The sequence below is a fragment of the Epinephelus moara genome, chromosome 22 (assembly GCF_006386435.1).
Source record: "Epinephelus moara isolate mb chromosome 22, YSFRI_EMoa_1.0, whole genome shotgun sequence".
NCBI classification, from domain to species: Eukaryota; Metazoa; Chordata; class Actinopteri; order Perciformes; family Serranidae; genus Epinephelus; species Epinephelus moara.
The window spans coordinates 11,612,461-11,634,766 of record NC_065527.1 but is presented as its reverse complement, the minus strand read 5'-3'; the positions used below and the strand labels follow the sequence as shown (position 1 = coordinate 11,634,766).

General features: G+C 42.4%; 2 protein-coding genes across 4 annotated transcripts in view; both read left to right on the top strand.

Annotated features, from left to right (window-relative positions):
* LOC126384229 (collagen alpha-1(XVI) chain-like) overlaps positions 1 to 9,718 on the top strand; it is a gene marked incomplete at its 3' end in the record, with an annotated part of 33,003 nt that extends 23,285 nt beyond the window's left edge. The window contains exons 5-6 of the mRNA XM_050035191.1: positions 8,701 to 8,824; positions 9,530 to 9,718. Coding sequence (XP_049891148.1) covers positions 8,701 to 8,824; positions 9,530 to 9,718 — 313 coding nt within the window. The remainder of the gene's footprint in view (positions 1 to 8,700; positions 8,825 to 9,529) is intronic.
* Positions 9,719 to 9,726: 8 nt separating this feature from the next.
* Positions 9,727 to 22,306, top strand: part of col16a1 (collagen, type XVI, alpha 1) — a 58,143-nt gene continuing 45,563 nt past the window's right edge. For all 3 annotated transcript variants that reach the window (XM_050034378.1, XM_050034379.1, XM_050034377.1), the window contains exons 1-3: positions 9,727 to 9,851; positions 10,736 to 10,816; positions 17,187 to 17,255. In XM_050034378.1, coding sequence (XP_049890335.1) covers positions 9,744 to 9,851; positions 10,736 to 10,816; positions 17,187 to 17,255 — 258 coding nt within the window. In that variant the 5' untranslated portion in view covers positions 9,727 to 9,743. The remainder of the gene's footprint in view (positions 9,852 to 10,735; positions 10,817 to 17,186; positions 17,256 to 22,306) is intronic.

Here is a 22,306-nt window from a genome sequence, read left to right as displayed (position 1 = left end):
AAATAACTCTGCTAGGCAGGAGGGGTAGCCTCCTGAGTCAGTTTTGGATGGTCACAGGCATAGACTCAATTGGCACTTGGCACACGCATTGTGTCTTCTCAAAATCACATTTCCGTTTTCACAGGAAAATGTGCAGTTTATGCTCATTACATGCATGCAGTCTTTTTCAAAATAAACTTACAATATACGTAGGTAAAACAATTTATTTTCTATGTGTACTTCATTAGGTTTAGGCAATAAAAGGACATGGTTAGGTTCAGAAAAACATCTTTGTTTGGACTGAAATAAGAACAGTTCTTACTGCTGTAATGTCACGGCATGTTACATACATCCCTACCATAGCATGCTACACATACTAGCACACTACGCTGTTATTAAAATGCCTCTATTAACTTTTGATTTTACACTGGAAATAAACAGGGGGTTCCTGGATGAAAGTCCTGTGTTTGTTTGACCAATCCACCTCCCCTTCCCCCACCCGATATGGACTTACTTGCTCTTTATACTATGGTAGTTGCCGGCAGTGTCAGAAATAGTTGCTGTTTGGTGCGTATTATACCACCGCTAAGAGTGTGTCTGTGCATCGGTGTCTCATGCTGACATCCGCTGATAAAGCAGCAGTATTTGTTGAATTAGGTTCTTACTGACGCTGCCCGTTCATATCATACTGCCGCGAAAGGTGTCTCTGTGCGTCAGTATCTGACACAGAGATCCCTGTCTAAGTGGCAGTATTTGATGGGAGTGAGAGCGTGCTGGACTAATGTTTATCACAATCTTTTCTTCATCCTAACCAAGTGGTTTTGTTGCCTAAACCCTATCTCAGAACCCCACTGGCTATTGTCTGACAACCTCTGGGAGCAACGGCCATTGTTTACAGCTCAATTTGCAACTTGAGACAGGTCCAGACTACATTTTCACTGATCTCTGTAAACAGATATCTGCATATCAGTGGAGATAAACTAGGACAAAGCTTATGAAAAGCTAAATCATCGCCAGACGATATACGATGGGTTCAGACATTGCATTTCAGTTGATGCATTGCACTTTTTTGCTCTCCACATGGACTGTTTACCTGTAGGCAACAAAAGCCCCTCAAAAATGATTGGTCTATACTACTTGGACTATAAACGCAAACCAGAATGCTTGTGATACCAAAATCTTGTACCATTGCCTCAGATTCTGCACACATATATATCTGTTTATACAGTAGAGATTAGCCTAAACCCAACAACTGACTCCATCTATGTTGTGAGTTTTCCCATGATCTTTTCCTAACCAAGTAGTCTTGCTGCCTAAACCTAACCACAAACACCCTGACCTCAACGTGACCCCCCTCAAGACGCAACGCAACCGGCCGCCCCCCTGCCATCATTAGAGTGATGCCACGGGCTTCTGCCCAAGCGTCAAAATATAACAAGTAGGGATGACATCAGTATGTGTGCAGTTGCAGCATCTTTCATTAGATTTCCCCATTTTTCCCCAGTCCCACAGTATACACTGTATATATTTCTGAAGATGCATAATACATGGCTCCCAACTACCACAGACTCCCTGTCACTCAAGCAGCTTTTTAATTCATCGCCGGTGAGGTTGACTGAAGTGCGAGACATGTGTATAGTAATTGGAAAGCAGCGTTTTGCTTTGTATCAGAGGCTAATCCATTCAGCTAATCCAAGCTAACACAGATGAGTGACAGCCAGATGAAGCTACTTGTCTCTCGCCTCTCTCGGTTGTCTGCTGACAATGAAATGGGCACCAGTCACAGCTGGTCACATGCATTTTAATTTCAGCAAAATATGATTTAATTGCTTTGGGCCTGTTTTCTTTTATGCAGTAGGAGAGAGGGGAAGCAATTCTATGATATTATAGCACAAGGCCAAGATATTTATGAGAGAATCAAAATGCATTTGATGAATTTAAGACTTATTATCACATAGCAGGAGAGATACAGTTTGATTCCTGCTGTTATCAATGCAGGGATTAAATAAGCACTACTGTAGAATTCATTTATACAAAGTTATAATAAGCCAAAGATAAGCGGTGCAGAGGTGAAGGCAGTGGTGCTCTTCAAATGTATGTGTGACCGTGGAAGGATCATAAAAGTACAACCGTGTAGGAGGGAAATAAAAGAATAGTATAGGTGAGGAGGAATAGTGATTTTATTTTTAGAGAGCGAACGCAGAAGGCAGATTGGGATATGAGTCAATAAGGAGAGGGTCATGTACTCTTTCACGAAAATATTTCAGCTTATATCCGCAGAAGGAGGATGATTGGTACTCTGACTAATGTTGAATTTGTGGTATAGCAAGCCTGTCCAGACTTAATGCATTAGCCGTCCAAAGTGGCTGCTGTTTTTAGGCTGTGATTTTATATAATCTATATCAACCTTTATAAGCCCAGGGGATGTTTTCTGATTGCACATGCCATTTTTTTCCATCTCTTTTCTAAGTTGAATTTGGGGGCTGCTGCAGCCTTAGAGCTGCTTTGACCATAGTGTAGGAGTTTAACTGCACCTGTAAAGGTGAGAGCATAGTCACACATTTTTAACCCTTCTTTTGGCCCTAGGGAATGCAATGACAGTCTCTAGTGTGTTGATTTGTTGTTCACTTTAGTCCGAAGCAAAGCATCTCTACAACCAAAGGATGGATTGTTGTGAAATGTTTTAAGTATCTTATGAATACCCTTTTGTCATACTTGCTGAAACTGTCACTATATTCTGTCAGTAGGATAGATAATAAGTGAAAAAATCAGGTTACCCTGGCTCTTCCTAGTGCTGCTAATGGCATTTGCAAGAATCAATTACGCCTGAACGAAAACAGCCAATCAGAGGAGGAGTTTCTAACACAGTGTCAATCACTGCTCTTGCACACACAGTGATTGACACTGTGTCAGAGACTCGTCCTGACTCTGATTGGTTGTTTTTGCTCAGGCACGGTGGATTCTTGCAAATGCCATTAAAGGGAAATTTCAGTTTATTTCAACCTGTCTCCTATCGTCCTAAATTTGGTTCAAGTGACTAGTGACATAAAAATAATAGTTAGCATTTCAGGCACATCAGGTAGATTTCAGACACAGTATGAGATCGCTTCTTGTTCTCGCCATATTTTGGCCGCGCTTTGGAAAGCAGAGCTAAATGGTAAACAAACATGGCTCCACACCGGTAAGGTAAGACAACACGTTTATATGTCGTTTTCTATATGTTCTCTGACATTTATCCTAACGATATGAGGCGGTCTTTGTGGAAAAAAAGCTTGTTTAGTGGACTAACTTTGCACTTGAAGGTTGCCCGTTCACTTACGTTTTAACAGGTCTGACGCTACTATGCGCCCCGGCTGTATCTAGGCTAACGGCTAACATGCTAACTATTATTTTTATGTCACTAGTCACTTGAAACAAATTTAGGACGATAGGAGACAGGTTGAAATAAACCGAAATTTCCCATCAGGAGCGTGAGGAGGAACCAGAGGAGCCTTATTTTTTTCATGTACTACTGTCAGGATATAGTAACAGTTTCAGCAAATACAAAAGAGTCATTTTTATAAATGTTACCTACTTGACCTTTAACAGTCTCCAGAGGATGAATCCTTATGTTCTAGTACTCCCCTGACTTCTCATCCAGTGCCACTATGAGAGTAACAATTGTGGGTTTTGAGTGAAACGTGTCTACAACTATTGAATAGTTTGCCATGAATATTGCTACTCACATTCATGTTCCCCTCAGGATGAATTCTAACAACTTTGGTTCATGAATACATAATTGCAAAACCATCAGCCTCAGCTCTTCTTCGTGTTTAGCTAAGAAACAAATGTTAGCGTGCTAACATGCTACACAAAAAACAGTGAACGTGGTCAACATTTAACCCAAACAACAGCATGTATGGGCATCGTCATTGTTAGTTAGCATACTGATATTAGCATTTAGCTCAGCCCCACAGAGCTGTTAGCATGGCTATGAAGATGGACAACATGGCAGCTCCCAAAAAGTGAAGTCAAAACATCTTGATTGCCCCCTGGTGGCTGACTGCAGTATAGGTCAATATTTAAAACATCAAAGTACATGTCAAATTAATCTCTTCCAAAGACGGCTTCTGTCAGTTTAGGTAGTTTTTATCACGTTAATGTATGTTCAAGTGTTCATTTTTTTCTGATAAGTTTGGGTTTAATTGGTTATTAGATGTTAAAGAAGGGTTGTTGACGTCGTGATTGACAGCGCCAGTCGGCATGCTCTTGATCAACACAATCTCACTCCGACTTTGTCACATATTGATGTTTGGTTATGGACTTTCCACGTCCACATACGACGTGCAAGGTACCCTGGGTGCGATGGTTGTTGACGTTCTGGGACAAATATGACAAGTTCTCTTCTTTCAAAATGCACTTCCGTTTTCACAGGGAATTAACGTTTACATACAGTCTCTTTCAAAATAAATGTGCTACGTCGGTACAACGCTGCGAATTGATGTTTTTTTTCCTTAAACAACAAAAACATGTGGTTAAGGTTAAGAAAAAAGAACAGGGTTTGGCTTTAGAATCTTACAAGACGCAAACACTGCTCTCTCAGGTGAAAGTTGGTTTTTGTTGCACCTGCCCCAGTCGGACTTTCACCGCCTTAACTTTTACCCTTGTCCCGCCGTGTTTCCCCCTGATGCCGCCAGGCGCTGTTAACCTATAACGTCAACCGGCCACGTATCACGCCGACATTAATGGATGCCTTTTATCTAGTTGATGCCGCAAGTCATTGCCCATGTGAAGGATTTCAGCGACCTCTGAGTGAGACCGGGTTCTCTTGATCAATGGCACTGCTCGTGATTGGGTGGACTGTGCAGACTCCGGCAACAAACGATGTCACCACTGCAAGATGGCAGCGGCTTACTTCTGAATATATTGGCTTCTTTTTTGTACAGTGGGAGGATGTGGACAAGGGTTGTCCATTATCCTGTAGATCAGTTATCACCCCAAACAGGCTTAGGCCAGTGCTGACAATGATGATACGAACTATAGCAATACACAAATTACCATATGCAAAATATATGTTCTACAGTAGTTGTCAATGTATCTGCTGTTGTCTGAACATTCGGTACATTTTCTTCTTAAAATTTTATACATATTGCTTAAAATACAAAATAAGGACAGATAGGGGACCATGGGGGGAAACTGCAACGTGCAAACAACATTTGGCCACTATCGCTTGAAATATATGCTCTCTTTTACGTGTCAGCTCCTAGCTGTTTAAAATTCCTTTCAGTGAGGTATGTATAATACATTCAGGGATAGGAAGCCTCTCCACTGAAAGCTGTTGATTCCAGCTCAGTTAGAAACCGGTACAAGGGTGCCTATACACCTCTCCAGGTGATATCCCATCTTAAACCAGAGATCTGCTTTTTCAACATTAGATTTCCTCTCCTCCTCATCCCCTGTGCCTCTCTGGCTTGCACTGACTTTCTTCTGCCTCTCTTTAAAAAAAAAAACAAGAGAAGCAGAAGTAACTTTCTCTCAGAGTTGGGAAAGGCTAGATCTGAATCTGTCTGGCCCATACTGAGTGATTTATCTCCCCACTGCATGTTTGTGTATATGTGTGTGTCTGTGTGTGTGTGTGTGTGTGTGTGTGTGTGTGTTTCTGTAGGGTTTTTTTTTTTTTTTTACAGGACACTGAATGTAATAGGCCAAGGTGAGGTACTTTCAACTTAAAAGTCAATAGTTTGTGAGTGGTTTTGTGCCCTGCAGCTCATGTCACTAATGGACAGCAAAACAACTTTATTCTCAACATCGGTTTCTCTCTTTCTTTCTCCATCTGTCTGTCTGTCTGTCTTTCTTGCATGAACTTTACTTCCATCTTCATATTGTCTGCCTAAATACTGCTCCGTGGATTAGTTGGTATTAAAATCTAATGCATTTTCATATTATACCCAGAATTTCCTTGTCCCTCACCTTAGCTTTCCCCTCCCTCTCCACCTCCCTCTGTCTCTTTCTCTCCAGGTCTCTGGGTGAGGGCTTTTCTTCCTCACCTCTTCTCCTACTCATCCTCTTTTTGTTTTGACGTCCTGTAGTTGGCTGTTTTCCCTTGGATCATCCCTTAGTCATAAATCACTGTCACCCCACTTCTAAGAGCGGGAAACCAGCTGCCAGCATCAACAATTCTGTGTGTGTGTGTGTGTGTGTGTGCGCACAGAGAGAGAAAGAGAGAGAAACAGAGCAAGAGAAAATATTTCAAAGTGTTCACCATCTCAGTGAGCATGCATTTCACTGGGCTTGTTTGTGAACCCTTCATCTCTCAATACATCTACACACATCCATGCAGTGAATATTCCAATGTGTGTGTACTTGTGTGCTCAGATGCCCTTGACCAAAACTGAGGGATGAGGCTTGCTGGACTGTATCTTCTGGGAAAATTAATGCTAGGGGGTTACACACAGCTTTGCATTACTGCTGGCTGCAGTCACAGAACGAGGGGGAGAAAAAAATAGGGAGAGAAAACAACGCGAAGAATATAAAAATGCTCGCACAGGAACCGCACATAATATTTACTTTGTCACTGTGCTCTCGAGGACATCAAGGAAAGTTATGTGAAGCCAAAAGTTGTCTTAACTTGTCAGCTCCCTGGCTACCCACTGCATTTATGTCAAGTTAGATATATAGTCTTAATGTTCCAGGGTGAATTTTAGTTTCCACAGCTTGCACATGTTCATATCTCCAATGTCAAAAGTACAAAATAAAGCAAATATACCTGGACACTGACATATATGTATTCATGCTTCTACATGTATACTCTCACGTGCAGATGTACACACACATACAGCACAGACACATTGACCACATTTTAAATTAACATGCCCAGCATTGTTCATCTATGGCTTTCTGAAAAGGGACAGTTCACCCTGAGACATTTGGTATAGTACCCTTAAAACCTGTACGTAACCTGTATGGAAATGCATCTAAATCCTGGATATGTTTTGCATTTCCACCACAGACAGGGCTCTTAAATGTAGACAGGGTTGTTACAAGATGGTAAAAGCCACATAGTGGACACAATGGAGGACACTGAATCTTTTCTGTTCTTTCTTCCTGGTATGTGGCTGTTTATTACAAGCAGGACATAAACTTTGTCTAATTTTGTTTGAAAGGCTGCGGGCAGCGAGGAAAAACAGTGCTGACAAAAACCAAGAGAGTTTGGAAAATGCTACAGTGCTGCTTTGGTGTTTGCAAAACAACAATGTGTCTCTTGACTAATCCACTGACCGCAGTGTTTCCAGTGCCAAAAAAATACATTGGAACAACTTAACAGTAATGCCTCTCACCGATTTCTACGAAACTACACCCACCAACTGTATCACTGTGCAGGAGGAAGCGTGAATCTACTCATGGACAAGAAGCTTGTGCTCGTGATAGTGCAAAATGTAAACATTATTAGCGTCCTCCTCGGTTGAGCTGTGATTTTAGCTAGCTCAGTGGTGCCAGGTGAACTAGCAGTAGATGCACACTTCCTTCTGTGTGGCGATACAGTTGGCAGTTGTAGCTCAGATGAAAGAAATAATTCCTACATGAATCTGCTCACAACAAGTTCTGTGGGTCATCATGAGCAACTGGGTCATGGTTTCTGAAAAGAGACACTGCTGTTAAGTTGTTCATGTAGGAATTATTTTCTTTCTACTGAGCTACAACTGTATTGCCATGCAGAAGGAAGAGTGCATCTACTGGGAGTTCACCTGGCACCACTGAGCTAGCTAAGATCACACCTCAACCGAGGAGGACACTATTTATGTTTACATTTTGCACTATCAAGAGCACTAGCTATTTGTCCATGAGTAGATGCACGCTTCCTTCTGCGTGGCGATACAGTTGGCAGTTGTAGCTCAGAAGAAAGAAAATAATTCCTACATGAATCTGCTCACAACAAGTTCTGTGGGTCATCTTGAGCAACTGGGTCATGGTTTCTGAAAAGAGACACTGCTGTTAAGTTGTTCATGTAGGAATTATTTTCTTTCTTCTGAGCTACAACTGTATCGCCACGCAGAAGGAAGTGTGCATCTACTGCTAGTTCACCTGGCACCACTGAGCTAGCTAAGATCACAGCTCAACCGAGGAGGATGCTATTGATGTTTACATTTTGCACTATCAAGAGCACTAGCTTCTTGTCCATGAGTAGATGCACGCTTCCTTCTACACGGTGATACAGTTGGTGGGTGTAGATTGGTAGAAAGAAAATAGTTCCTGCAAGAAACTGCTGACAACAAGGTCTGGGGATTATCTTGAGTAACCGAGTCATGATTCATGAAAAGAGACATTGCTGTTGAGCTTTGAGCACCACAAGCCAAGTGCTATCTAGTTCCATTATATTCGAGAGAAGGCAGACATCTCTACAGCCGATATCTCCAACACCTGGCAACTCACACCAGAACAATCTAGATCGATAAGTAGCACTACAGGTAAGAGGAAAAATACACCTGTATGAAAGAGCATGAAGAGCAGACTGAGAGGGTCACCAGTGTCATTTACAACATCTTTTTGTAAGCAAATGCCCACAGTGGTAACACTCTACACTTCCAGTTTGTAAAACAGGCTTGATGTTTGCAGTCTCCATGGCCAAGCCAAGATAACCCTGATGACATCATCAGGAGTTCCCCTCAAAAACCTCTCCTGTACTTACACATAATGCCTGGAGGAGTGTCGTGTCCCTGACTTTTCTGAACTTCTGTGTTCCAGTCAGGTGTTTCCTAATGGCCTACCAGAGGAGTTCACCCTGATCTTCACTCTGGCGTTAAAGAAGGCCGCCCTGAGAGACACCGTCTACCTCTTCCAGATATCTGATCAGGAGGGATACCCACAGGTGCAGCTTGCTCTGTTTCCTCATTACTGGTTTCAAAAATCCCTGCATCTTTTTCTCCGCTGCCTCTCTTTTCTCCCATCACTATTCCCTCCCTCTCTTCCTCGATCTTTTACCTTTTATTCATCACGCCTTTTGTCTATTCGTTCCCCCTGTCTCTCATCTTTCTTTTGCATAGTCATCCACTTTCACCCTTCGATTTCTTCACTCCCTTGACACCTTTTCAATTCTCGCCCCCCTTTCATTCCACGCGCCTTTTGTCCTCCCTTTATTCTCCATCGGATTCCCCTCCTTCACATTCGCTCCCTGTCTCTCTGTCGCTCTTCCCTCCATCATCTTCTGCTTTCCTCTTTCATTCACCTTCATTGTTATTCATGTGTGTTCCATGATGAAGCACTGGAGTCCCTCAAAGTCCCCATAATCACTAAGAGTCTGAGGCCAGATTTAAATACTCAATGTGTATGATGGATGAAGGCCAAGTTGCCTCATTAGGAGTGATTGATTGGCTGTACCACTTGTGTGTGTAATTAATATGTCTTCCCCTATACCTCATCTCATATACTGTGTTCTACAGCTTTGTTAGGCAGTAACAGCATGTACATATCACTCTTTGCAGTCAGACAAGGAGAGATACAGTTCATTTTTCTTATGCATTGACACACTGAACACATTGTTTGGTGTTTAATTAGCTCTTGTCTCCAAACGCAGCTCTCTTTAGACCTCAGCGGCCCTGAGGGCACCCTGTCCCTGCGTGCCAGAGGGGTAGACCCCACAGCTGACCTGGTGAGCTGCGTTTTCAACGGGGAGGGGGTCGAGGCCTTGATGGACTTGAGCTGGCACAAGGTGGCCCTCAGCGTGCAACAAGGAGCCGCCTCCCTCTACATGGATTGCAACTCCATAACAAGGAGCCGCCTCCCTCTACATGGATTGCAACTCCATTGAGACCAAACCCCTGGAGCCCCGTGGAGATGTGCTCACTGATGGACACACTCTGCTGGGCATCAAGGCTTCAGACGCGGGGCCTGTGCAGGTAAGACTGTATGGAGAAAGCAAATACGGAAATCAGAGGAGCATTTGTGTGAGCTTTTGATTAAATATGCAGTGTGTGGCTGCCCCATCTTGGCTATTGAATCGCTTTTGATCAAGTTTAAGCTCTGCAATGTAAATGTCAACTAAACTTACTGTTTGAAAGTGTGGTGACCTTTAGTCCCTCTCTGTATGAAGAACAAACAGTTCTTGTCTGTTTTAGAAGTGTTTTAAATGAACCAAATTCCCGTATTGGGACCTGCACCATGGAGAATAACATGGTAGTGCTTGGTTGTGTAATGTAATCCAGCGTACCCTTGGCATATACAATATTTATAACAAACCAGGCTTTTCACAGACCCCCCTGTTTCAAGCAAAAAGGACACAGTGAAATATTTCTCATGAACCAGCCTCCCATTGAGGCATTTGTATGTGTATATTAACATATGTGTGTGTGTTTTAGACCACAGGCTTTGCCCCCTGATGTGCTGTTTCCTTTAAAGCAATCTCATTCAATCCTGATTAAAAAAAGCGAGCGGCCAACCTGGGAGAGTGGGCCTGTAGTGAGCCGGGACTATTAAAGCTGAACAGATCCAGTAATCCAGGCACTTAGTTTGCGATCAATTAACCGGCCTAGTTGGAGAGCAGGCGGGGTGTTTTGTCAGTGAAGGGAGGAAGTGTTCATACCTGTACGCACACACAAAGACACGCATGCAAACCCTCTGACAAAGTGCTGTCCTAATACTTTATGTAAATGAGAAATTAATTGGCTCTCCGCCTTGTTTACCACCTCATTTAAACTTTATTTACATTATTAGCTAAAGTAGAGGACGTATTGAGACATGCTTGTTAAATACATCCTCCTCTTTCTCTCCCTCTCTTTCGTAGATGGACATTCAGCAGGTGATGCTGTACTGTGACCCGTTCCTCGCCATGCAGGAGGCCTGCTGTGAGATACCTGGGGCACGGGTGAGACAGGCAACCCTCACTAACTGATACACAGTAATGATGGATTCACAACTGCTCTACACTGGGTTCTCACCTGCATCTTCCTCTATAATGCAAGGATTGGTGAACCTGGAACAGGGCTGCATGATATGAGTAAAATATGGGATAAGGTTATATATTGCAGCAACAATTTTACTTGCTATAAATAATCAGATATTAAAGTCAGTTTTCTGTTGCTGTCAGTATACTGCTAGAATACAACTAATTGCCTGTTGAATTAAAACAAAAAGGAAATTATTTTGAACATTAGGTAACTGAACAAATTGAAATATGAACTAAACACAAAAGGCACCAATAAAAAAGAAAGATAGTTGCATTTTAAAGCAGTTTTTCACTGATGCTCTCTTTCAGCTAACTCAGAAAAAAATCCCTGAGTGCAATGTCGAAGTCTTTCCTGTTTATCATGCATAAAACAATATGTTGTACAACCCTGATCTGGAATTTAAACGAAAAGTTCATCCTCTTGGGAAATTTTATTTGCTCTCTGGCAGGGAGTTAGATGAGAAGATACATATCACTCTTGTGTCTGGAAAGTAAATATCAAGCTTGAGCTAGCAGCTGGTTAGCCAGCCTAACTTTTCCCCTTGTTTCGAGTTTTCATGCCTCCGCGCCAGAGCCATAAGTCTGTATGTCCGTGCCATTCTTGTGAATCCAATATCTCAAGAATGCTGGAGGGAATTGCTTCAAATTAGGCACAGACTACCATTTGGACTCAACGATGAACTGATTAGATTTCAGTGGTCAAAGGTCACTGACCTCGTGTCTGTCTTGTTCCTATGAACAAATGTCTCAAGACGGCCTTTAAGAAATTTCCTCAAATTTAGTATGAACATCCCCTCGGACTTAAGGTTGAACTGATGAGATTTTGGTGGTCAAAGGTCACTGTGACCTCACAAAACACCTTTTTGGCCGTAGCTCAAGAAAAAAGCCGCTAATTATGCCAAAATTTCACACAAATGTCTAAAGGAATAAAATGATAAAGTGAAGTCATTTTATATCCAAAATGGCAAAGGTCAACTGCATTTTGACATCATAGCGTTCTGCTAAAATACTTGTCCGACCATTATTCAACATCATAACTCAGGAACAGAAGATTTGGTCAGATACTGAATTGATGACACTAATCTTGTAGCCTGGTGTGTCCAGACCCAATTCGCAAAACGTGAATGGGTCTGGACACGGAGTGTACATTTCCTCTATTCCCGAGGGGCGGTATCAACGGCTGTCACTCAAAGTGCCCCTTCACGCAATTGGAAAGGCGGAAAACCAATCAGAGTAAATGAAACATGTGACGTAGTCTAGCACAACGCCTCTGTAAACAGACCAGAAAGCTGCAGCGGAGATGAGCTGTGATGATGTCTGGGAAAGAGTGTTGCCGTCTTTGCGGATTTCCTCCTCACTGTGGACTCCAAGTTGCATGGCTGTGATTCCCAGCTTGGTCGCTTCCCTGACCTGCTCCTCCATGAGAGCAACTAGCAGAGAAACAAAACCCCGTAGGAAGGACGGGAAACACATCCTTTTTTTCAATAAAACCTTTCAGTGCAGCCGTTTGTTCTGCTTTTAAAGAAAATGTACATTCCAGTTCGTTCAACACATTTACCATCGCAGTTTCAAAATCAGTAGCCATGTTGGTTGTTTACGAAATGCATTCGCTCCGGTCCTTGTACCTCCTATTCTGATGATGTGATTTCAAATAACCCGCCCCAAAGTAATGAACGGTCGTGATTGGCCCGGTAAGCTTTAACCGATGCCAGAATGCGCCTTTATGATTGCATGGCCAGACTGATCTGCCAAGTTCCCATACGGACCAAGTATGGAGTGTGGACTGGTAGCTGGAGAGGTGCCAGTTCGCCTCCTGGGCACTGCTGAGGTGCCCTTGAGCAAGGCACTGAACCCCAACTGCTCAGGGCGCCTGTTCATGGGCAGCCCCCTCGCTCTGACATGTCTCGAATTAATTCAACTTGACTTTTTCACAGAGGCATGCAACAGCGAGGTAGTAACTATAGTTTATGCTAAGCTAAGCTAACTGGTTGCTGGCTGTAGCTTTATGTTTTATACACTGTATATGAGAGCAGTGTCAATCTGATGTTTCTCCATAAGGGGCTTGGACCTCTTATGAAGTCCCTTACCACCTCAAAGTATTGGTCTTACCCCAGTCTTCACATGGAGCTAAGGTGGAGTATGAGTGGAGCAACATCATTGGGGGAAAATGCTTCGCTTTGGCTTCAAATTTGTTTCTTTAGAGGTTTCAGGCTCACACAAATCTAAGCCTCAGTCAACAGGCGCCAGCCACTTTGTTTGGAGAAATTGGGAGCAACGTCTTCCCTCAGTGAAACCTAATCCAGACCTAATCTAGTTATTTGCTGGAAGGTAACTGTGCACCAGCTGCAAGAAGAGCTGAGTTTGCGTTATCATAATCAGCCATAAACAGTCTCTGCATTTGCTCTGGAGGCTTATTCTTGTTAATCAGCAACACTTTATTTTCATAATGTGTTATGCTCAATTATTTACTTCCTACACATTTGAGGTGGTCAGGAAGAAAGAAAAACTTAGATTGTGATATGTGGGAAAGCCCTTACTGCACAGCACTCTGTCAATTATGTAACTTAACCTTTGGCAAATATGAAAAAAGCCTGTCTTATGTTGGTTAACACAGTGTTCCTCAAAAGCTTTGTTTAACACAGGGTAGTATGTATATAAATAGACTGGGGCTCGGAGTAATTCCATTGTGTGTAATTATGTCACATCAACTGCGGTTTGCCAATATTGTTTGTACTTCTAAAGTGTGACTAAAAGCCTAATTGAAAGTATCACTTGCTCTCTCTTGCAGCCTCAGAAATACAATTTTCCACACTATTTCCTTTTCTTTATATTTCTCTTTCTTTGCCTTCTCTTGATGTGTATTTTTTGTGCAGTTACTGTTTGCAGGCTTCAGAGAAATAGAAAACAGATTCACTGGACCTAAATACAACAGCATGTTTCTGTTAGACAGACAAAAACAGAGCAAGTGATTGTTCAGGTATGGGAAGAATTGCAAACAGTCAGTTCCTGGGTTTATTTTTAAGCTGGAGGTATTTTTGTGCTCAGCCAACTTTTTGTCAGAATTCTCCAGGGTGTCTGTGCTTGTGCGTGCATGAGTAGGTGTCTTTTTCATTACCAAATGAATTTTTGAGAGGGATACAAATAGGGTGAGAAGTTCCCTCAGAACTTTGAAACTGTAGAGTCCTCTTGAGGGAGGACTGGATGCTGTGGAATTGTTGATTAGAGGGTTTGAAGAAGGAAACCTCTTCTCCTTTGCTCAAGGCATGTGTGCTGCAGGGCTCCCTGCAAGCTGCGTTTGAAAATGGGAAGTGGAGGAGCATGTGTGTGCATATGTATGTAGACACCAGCCTGCATGCTCACACACCCATGAAGGCTACAGCCTCTTGAAACACAAAGGAAAGAGATAGACCTGCTAGGTGTCAGTTGCTCTGACATTGTGGCCTGACTGCTATCGCCAGTGACCTTTTTCAGGATCCCTGCAGCCCTGAGGTTAGAGGCTCTTCCTGAGCATCTCAGTGCTGACCTGGTGTAACTATCTTACGGACCTCAGCTCCCTCTTTGCAGGAACTTGCAGTCCTGTTTGATTCTGTTTCCATACCAGACTGTGATGTCCCCCATATGGATGCTCTTGATGGTGCAGACATAGAAATCCCCAAGTATTTGAGGGAATACCCAGAATTTCCGAAAAGCATCTGAGATGAAACAGCCTGCGCCTTGCATTTCTCCCCACTGAGTCAGTATTCAGCTCACAGCTCAGGCTGTTGAAGCTATCCACCCTCCCCACCGCGGACCCACTGACATTCAGGGGGCATAGTTCCTTTCCGGCCTCTTTCCAAAGTCCACTATCAGCTCATTCGTTTTGCTGATGTTCAGGAGCAGATTGTTGTCCTGGCACCAGCAGGTCAGATCCTCTACTTCATTACAGGTGGGCTTTTTCATTGTTATCGTGTGATCACGCCGACCACAGCTGTGTCATCGGAGGTGGCTGCACAGTCATGTGTGTACAGGGAGTACAGCAGGGGGCTCAAAACGCAGCCCTTGGGTGCTCCAGTGTTAAGGATGAATGTGGAAGCAGTTTGTCCATCCACCCTCACTACCTGCAATCTGCTGGTCTGGAAATCAATGAAATGATCTGGTTCTGTTTAACATACCATCGATAAGATGTCACTCTTATGAATTTTACATTTGTTTCAATTTGAAAAATGTATTTAAATAAACCCAGTTCTGGATGAGTACTGTTTTTTGCTGCGGTCCGATAATATTGGTCTATCACTGTGGTTCCATGGTAAACATTTTACCTGCTAAACATCTGCATGCTAGCATTGTCAATGTGAGCATGTTAGCCTGCTGATGTTAGCTTAACACACCATAGTACTAAAGTACAGCCTCACAGAGCTGCTAGCATGACTGAACACTAGTGCTGGCAGTATGACCCAAGATTCTGGTGCTTTCATGATATGCCACTGTATTTTTTTAAATTGCATTATTCATTTTTTTGCATGGTTGGGCCTTTATTTAGGTTTATAGTGGCTTATTCTGCCATCAGGGCTCCATAGAGTACCTTTAAAAACATTTTAATGCCATCATAAATATACCAAAGACTTTGTTTGCTATCGGGTTTGCTTGGCCCGACTGCATTAAACAGTTGCAGAATATAATATAATTTTTTATTGTGGAAAGTACAATTCCCAGCAAGCATTTTTTGGTTTAAAAAACATCTAATAGCCGTCTACATGAAGACCTGACATCTAGGCTAAATCACGGCTGAATTTGGGCTGTCAGTGAAAATTTGGTAGGCGTCTAACCATAGCCAAAGTGTAGACGTCATCAATTACATGGCTATGTAGAGACCATGTCCAAAAAATGGAGATAAACATATTTTAATTACTGTTGACTCTCCATATGTGATTGAATATCATACCGCACGCCATCTGCAATGGCGAAAATTACATTTAATCAATTTCAAAATTAAATCGGCTAGATTTGGGTTACATGTAGCTAGACTAAATCGGAGCTAAATATAGCCAATACATTTAAATCACGACTATTGCTTGCTGGGAACACAGTAAAAACAGAACTTTAAAACTGATGTGTCAGAAACTTCAACACTGCTTATTTTTCAAAATAAAATATTTCGAAATTGTTGTGAAACACAGTAATCAAAGCCTTCAGTATATACATGTTTTTAAAATATTTTTGATGTACTCTGACAGTAGAGTTAGCCACAATAAACATATATACTCAAAGTATTTAGGTATTCAAGGAGGTATTTCTTAAATGATATATTGTATAAGTGTTGTATAACATTAGGTTATGAAGTATTTTCGCCTCGTTAAGACATACCTTGAATCTAGCATTTTTATCATTGCTCTGAGCCCCTTTTTTTCATCCGTCTGCATGTCGTTGCAGAGGAAGAGTGTTATTACGTTTGTATTGTCGCTCCCCCACTTACTTTTTCTGTCAAAGGCAGTGCCTCAAGCAAATGCTGCTTCAAGCCATGTCTGACCCTTTGGTTCTACCGTTCCACTGGCGCTACTGAGGGCCTTAAATCCAACCATAATAATTCCGTATTTCAACCCATTTTCTGCTGAGGTGAGTAAGTAAGTTGATAGCGTTACCGCCACCAGCAACAACAGCGGCCCGACAAACTAACTTAAGATGGATTTTTTTAAAGCCAAAAAACTTCCAAACAGCAGCTCCTCTTTTGTGCACAAGTTCCTCAGGCGCACCTCTAGTCTTTGCACATTAGTGTAAACCTGTAACTGTACAATTAGGTCTATTGAACTGTTTATGTGTCACACATTGTGTGCCATGGGGTTTTCTCTGTTAAAGGGTTAGTGTGGGTTATCATTTGCTTTGTTCTAAAGTTCTAACCATAAGAAAAAAGGGTATGCAGTTGATAGGTGTCCCTACTCCCACTCAATATGACATGTCATTACTGTCGTGCTCTTATCTGTTAACTGACACACTGACAATATCTGAAAAATTCACATCATGTGGAAAATCAGAACTGGTATACCGGATGAACCGATATACCACCCAGCCCTATTGTAGACTGTTTGTCTTGTCATAGATACAGCCATGATTTTTCTGTCTCAGTTATTTCTATAACAAGAGACGTATCCCAGGAAAAAAGGGGTTCTTACAACATTACAGATGTTATAATTTACAACAACTGCAGTAAGGTTAGATTTTTACATGATGCCCAGATTAGAATCACAGGATTCAGGTTGGACATCGACAGTGCTCTTATACCTTGGCTTAAATTGTGTCTGTTTTGTGTTCGCAGTGCCCACCAGACGCTCCCAAGAGCCGCCGTGCTGCTGAGAATGATCTGTTGGAAAACACCTTTAACCAGGTAAATAAACAAAGAATGACACTTCAACAAAAGTCACTGATTAAAGTAGACACACAGTTACACCATATAATGGACTGCATCTATATAGCTCTATTCTAATCATAGCAACCGGTTCAAGCAGCATTCACACACTGGTAGCCAAGGATACCATACAAGGTGCCACCTGCCAAGTGATAAATACTCACACACCTGTGGCGCAGCCATCAGGAGCAATTTTGTGTTCAGTATGTTGCCCAAGGACCCCCAGACATGTAGACTGCAGGGGCCAGGGACTGACCCTCTGAACTTCGGATTCGTAAATGGCCACTCCACCTCCTGAGCCACAGTACAGACAATGGGCAGTACCATACACTGAAAATGCACATCATATGCTTTATTTACTGTAAAATCAATCACAAGCACTTCAGTTTGGTAACAAATAGAGGGAAAATGTTATTGAGTCTCCCACAAACACTGCCACTTTCATCATAAATTCTCACAACACATGGCTCCCATCAGGCACAGACATAACACATACAGACCCAGACAAGGACTTGGCCTCAAACGGCTTTGTTCTTGAGACAGTTTGAGTTGTCTGAGATGCTCCCGCTGGCAAGCAAACACTGGCCTGTAGGACTTTTACCAAATGGCTCAGTTGTTCTCCCTTGAAACTCTGCTGTGGAAAACATGTTTTCTACTCTGCTGCAGTCTTTAGCACTTCTGAGTTTTATGTGACTTCAGTTCGGTTAAATCTGCCGGTAGCAATCGTTCAAAGTGTCTGCGGGCAGCGCCGAATGCGTGACAAATGGAGCCTTACGCAACACATGGGAGCAGTTTTTCCACGAATTTCCGTGGGGTTTTTTATGGCTGCTTCAATGCTGCGTGATACATGAAGTTCGTCCAGTATAACGTTAAGGCAATTTATTTTTGTTTCCACAGCCGCTTGTTTCATCATTCATATTAATGGGATCTATATCCAATTATCTATTCATTAGGCCCTGGTGTTTGTCTTGTGGAGAGCTGGTGTTAACTTAGAGCTCTGGCAGACTTCAGGACACAGTAATCAATCCCATAGATGGTTTCAGCCAGACACAGTTAGAATAACTCAGGCATGCCATCTCTCTCTCTCCATTTCTTCCTCTCTCTCACCTGTAATTCTTTCTCTCCTCCTCTGCTATCAGTTGTTGCAGACTGTTTTAATATATGCAATATGATGTTTAGCCATATATAGTACAATATTCCACGCCTAGCACTGTCACCACCATCTTCCTCCGTACAGATGTGTACCTGCAATGAATGAGACACATTTCTGTCCTCATTTCCCATTTTTCTATCTATGCCACCTCCATTCTCTTTTGCCCTATTTCACATGGTGCTCATACATGCACAGACTAAGTTGAGTAGTTTCTATTTTTATCTGTATGATAGCTTTGTACACAGTAAATGAGCAGTGTAATCCAAGATTCCAGCGCTCAGGCCAGATGTTACCGAGCCATAGCACTGCTTCCATTAAACTAAGCCTCACTGGATGACAGCGTATTAAACACAGCATATGTGGAATGTAATGTGTTCTGTATGTGGAAAGAGTACCGCACAGTATTGCTCGTGAGCACAGGGTAAACTGGGGTCAAGATTTTGGAATAAGTTTTACACATGAAAGTCTGTTGTTGGGGAGTGCCACTCCATATGTGAGAAAAGTTGTATTAACCCTTTTGTGGCTCCAGAAGGAGCTTCGCAAAGTCAGACAAACTGCCTTAAGTGATATAATTTAAGTCAGCCTTGGTTGTGTCTGATGACTACATGTTTCAAAAAGGAAAATAAAAGAAAAATCTTGGATGTGGAGTTGGAAAAAAGTTAGCTTAGTTAGATCTCTGTAGCTCTTCATCTCCGCTCGAGGCCAGGGGCCAGTGTTGCCAACTCAATTCCAATGAAAGTAGCACTAGTTCCAAAAGTCCCTAAAAGATAAAGTCATATGCTCATTTGCATATTGGTGACATAATTGCGCATTAATTGAAGCATTAAATCCTCAACAAAATATTTGAATCACGTAAGAGCTATGGCGGTTATACTGTAGTGAGCCAGCTTCGAGTGCTTCCAATCCAGAGAGCAGGAGCGTCAACATAACCATAGAAACTCACTATGACTGAACTCCCACGGTGAGCAGCATCTCTTCTCCAACTGCCTGTCCCTCACATAAATGGTATAAAAAGATGGACGACATGACAGTGCCCCATGTGTGAAGCTGAAATATTTCAATCGCCCCCTGGTGGCTGGCTGCAGTATAGGTCATAAAGCCTGCCTTCTCCATGTTTGTAGATGGCACATGGGCCAAGGGACACATCAAGGTGGCAGCGTCTGTATCAGGGATATTTTAGCTTCACTTACATACAGTGGGGGTAAGTGGAGACCGTCATCCACCTTTATATACAGTCTGTGGTCCCACACCTACTGCACAGAGGAGAGAGGGGGAGGGACTTAGCGCCAATGGCAGAAGAGCCACGGAGTGCGATTACTCTGAGCATCATGCATGGGAAATAATTTAAATAGAATATATTTCTCACTTTCCCTCTGATGTTCTGAATATGATTGGTCGTGTGTCATTTATTAGAAATAAAGTTGCAAAGAGGGTCCGAAAAGTCACAAAATCTAATGAGAAAGTCACCAAGTTGGCAACACTGCTCGAGGCTGCAATAGCTAGTAAAGCACAACTGAATCTCCAACCAAATTGGTTCGCATTTTGGGTAATGTAGGTTTTAGTTTTGACAAGGAGGAAGAATGTGTAGACGTGTGGTTCTGATGCATTAGTAGCAATTTTATAGGAGTACAAAAGTAGTTATTTAAAGCAGTAGTTTGATATTTTTGTAAATTTTAATTTGCTTTCTTGCCAAAAGTTAGATTGGAAGAGCGATACCACTCTCACATCTGTTTTGGAAAGTATGAAGTCAGTCTGTTCGGGACAAAGACTGGAAACAGCTAACCTGGGGAGTGAATTTGCATTTCCTAGCATAGCAACAGCATGCCTGCCGTACCCTGCCTTACTCTGCCTCTGATTGGCGTACCCTAACCACAGCCAATCCCACTCCTCTTGTCTATACCTAACCAACCCAGCCAACAAAGGCAATGAGTCAGTCAGACTGAGAGTAGGGCTGGTTATGCTTTTGCTCTCCTAGGAAATGCAAATTCACAGCCTGGGGAGCAAGTTAGCTAAATTAAATTAGCTTAGAAATGTTGAACTACGCCTTCAAGACTAGGAAAACCAATCTTATTCCACACTACAGTACAACACTTATTCTGTCACTACTTGCTCCAGCTCTTCATCCAAGCTAAATGATGCTTACCCTGAGGGAAATATTCAACCCAAGACATGTTTTTTTAAGTTTGCTTCACCCCATCAAACTAAATTGGATACACATTTCCCAAAAATCCAGCCTATATATCTGGCATCTTTTGGACTTCTAGTAGAATTAAGAATTAAGTTGGGTTTGCTGTACAATATAAGTTTGTAAAGACTGCCCTCTCTAGTATTAAGTAAGTATTATGGGATTAATATTCTTATCAGACATACAGAAACAAGCCACATCTTCCGGTGATGTTAAAAAATCTGTTGTTGCACCTACTAGTCAAATCAGGTTTGGTGCAGAGGTGTGTATGTGTGTGTACCATTGCTTGTGTCTGTGTTTGGGTCACAGCACTTACCGCCTTCCTGAGGTATGACAAATCTCACCCACACTGTTTCTCATCATCCAGCACTGTAAACCTCTTTTTATTCTTGCTTTCAACCCAGCTCCCAGCTGAAAGGTCAGCCAGTCCTCAGAGGACCCAAAGACTTCTTTGTGTCTTGTTTCCCAGGTCTCGGTGTGTCTCTACTTGACTTTTTATGTTGAAGTTTAAAACCAGCTGTAAAATGTCTTCTCTGGTCTCCCCTTTACTGAAGCTCTTCCTTATTTCACTTGTTCTAACTCGCCGCCTTGAACAAATTGTTTCCGTTCAGCTCTAGTCCTTCCTCCCTGTTTCCTGTCGTTGATTTTTTTTTCGTTTGTCTGATTTGTAACTCTTTGCACAGCAGGATCCACCTCTTTATTTGCCTATGGGCTAACGGGGTACAGTACTCTTCCTCTCTACTCATCCGCTTTCATCTGCTTTTTTCACTCAGAATAAAGAATAGCTGTTAATGACCCGTGTGTGGAACCAAGACGGCCCTCATTTCTTCTTTCTTTGTTGTGTATCTGATGCAATGAATTGTAATGGCAACAAGGTTTAAATGGATGCGCTGCACATGCTACAGGAAAACAACAGATGTCATATGATGTTGATATTATGCAGACTTTCAAATGCAATTGCTGCCATTCTTGGGAACATCCTAAGAGATTCAGTTACTATGAACTGTAGCAGAACTGCCAGTGACTAGGAATACAAACTATGTGCTCCAAGGTTGAGAAGAGTGTTCGAAAATGTAGATTCATTTCTTGATACAATTTGAGGAAGAATTGCAGCCGATTTGGATGTCATCAGCCAATTTAACTGCCGTTATCTGTAGATTTTAGCCTCACTGATGAGGGTACGATGGGCCTGCCACACCTACTATTAAGTTCAACAGACATTATCGCCCATTAAATACCCGTTTGCATATCCAAGGTTGTGAAACAGTTGCCATTATTAGGCCATTCAATGAAATGGTCACAGTTTCATTAGGCTTCACTTTTGTTAGGTTTAGAATAAACATATCATGGTACCTTAGTCAAAAGCCATCTTTAAACAGGAATTGTGCAAATTTGCAGGAAAGCCCAATCAGTCTTCTTTCAGCATTGGCAGTATAAAAGCAAAATCGGGGAGTGCGGCAAAATGCTGCCTACCTACTTTTGTTTATACAGAATGCTCCTTTTTCGGGGCAATCGGGGGCGTGAGCAAGTAATAAAACGTGTAACTCAGCATGTGACGTAAACAGTGACGTGGGAGGGAAGCTGCGGCTGGTCAGTCCTTCGGCGATTCTCTCGTTAGTCGGCCCGTTATTCATCGTCCCCGTCATCTGACGGTTAATGGCCTCTTCGTTTGTGAGGACAAGGAGGGCGCGC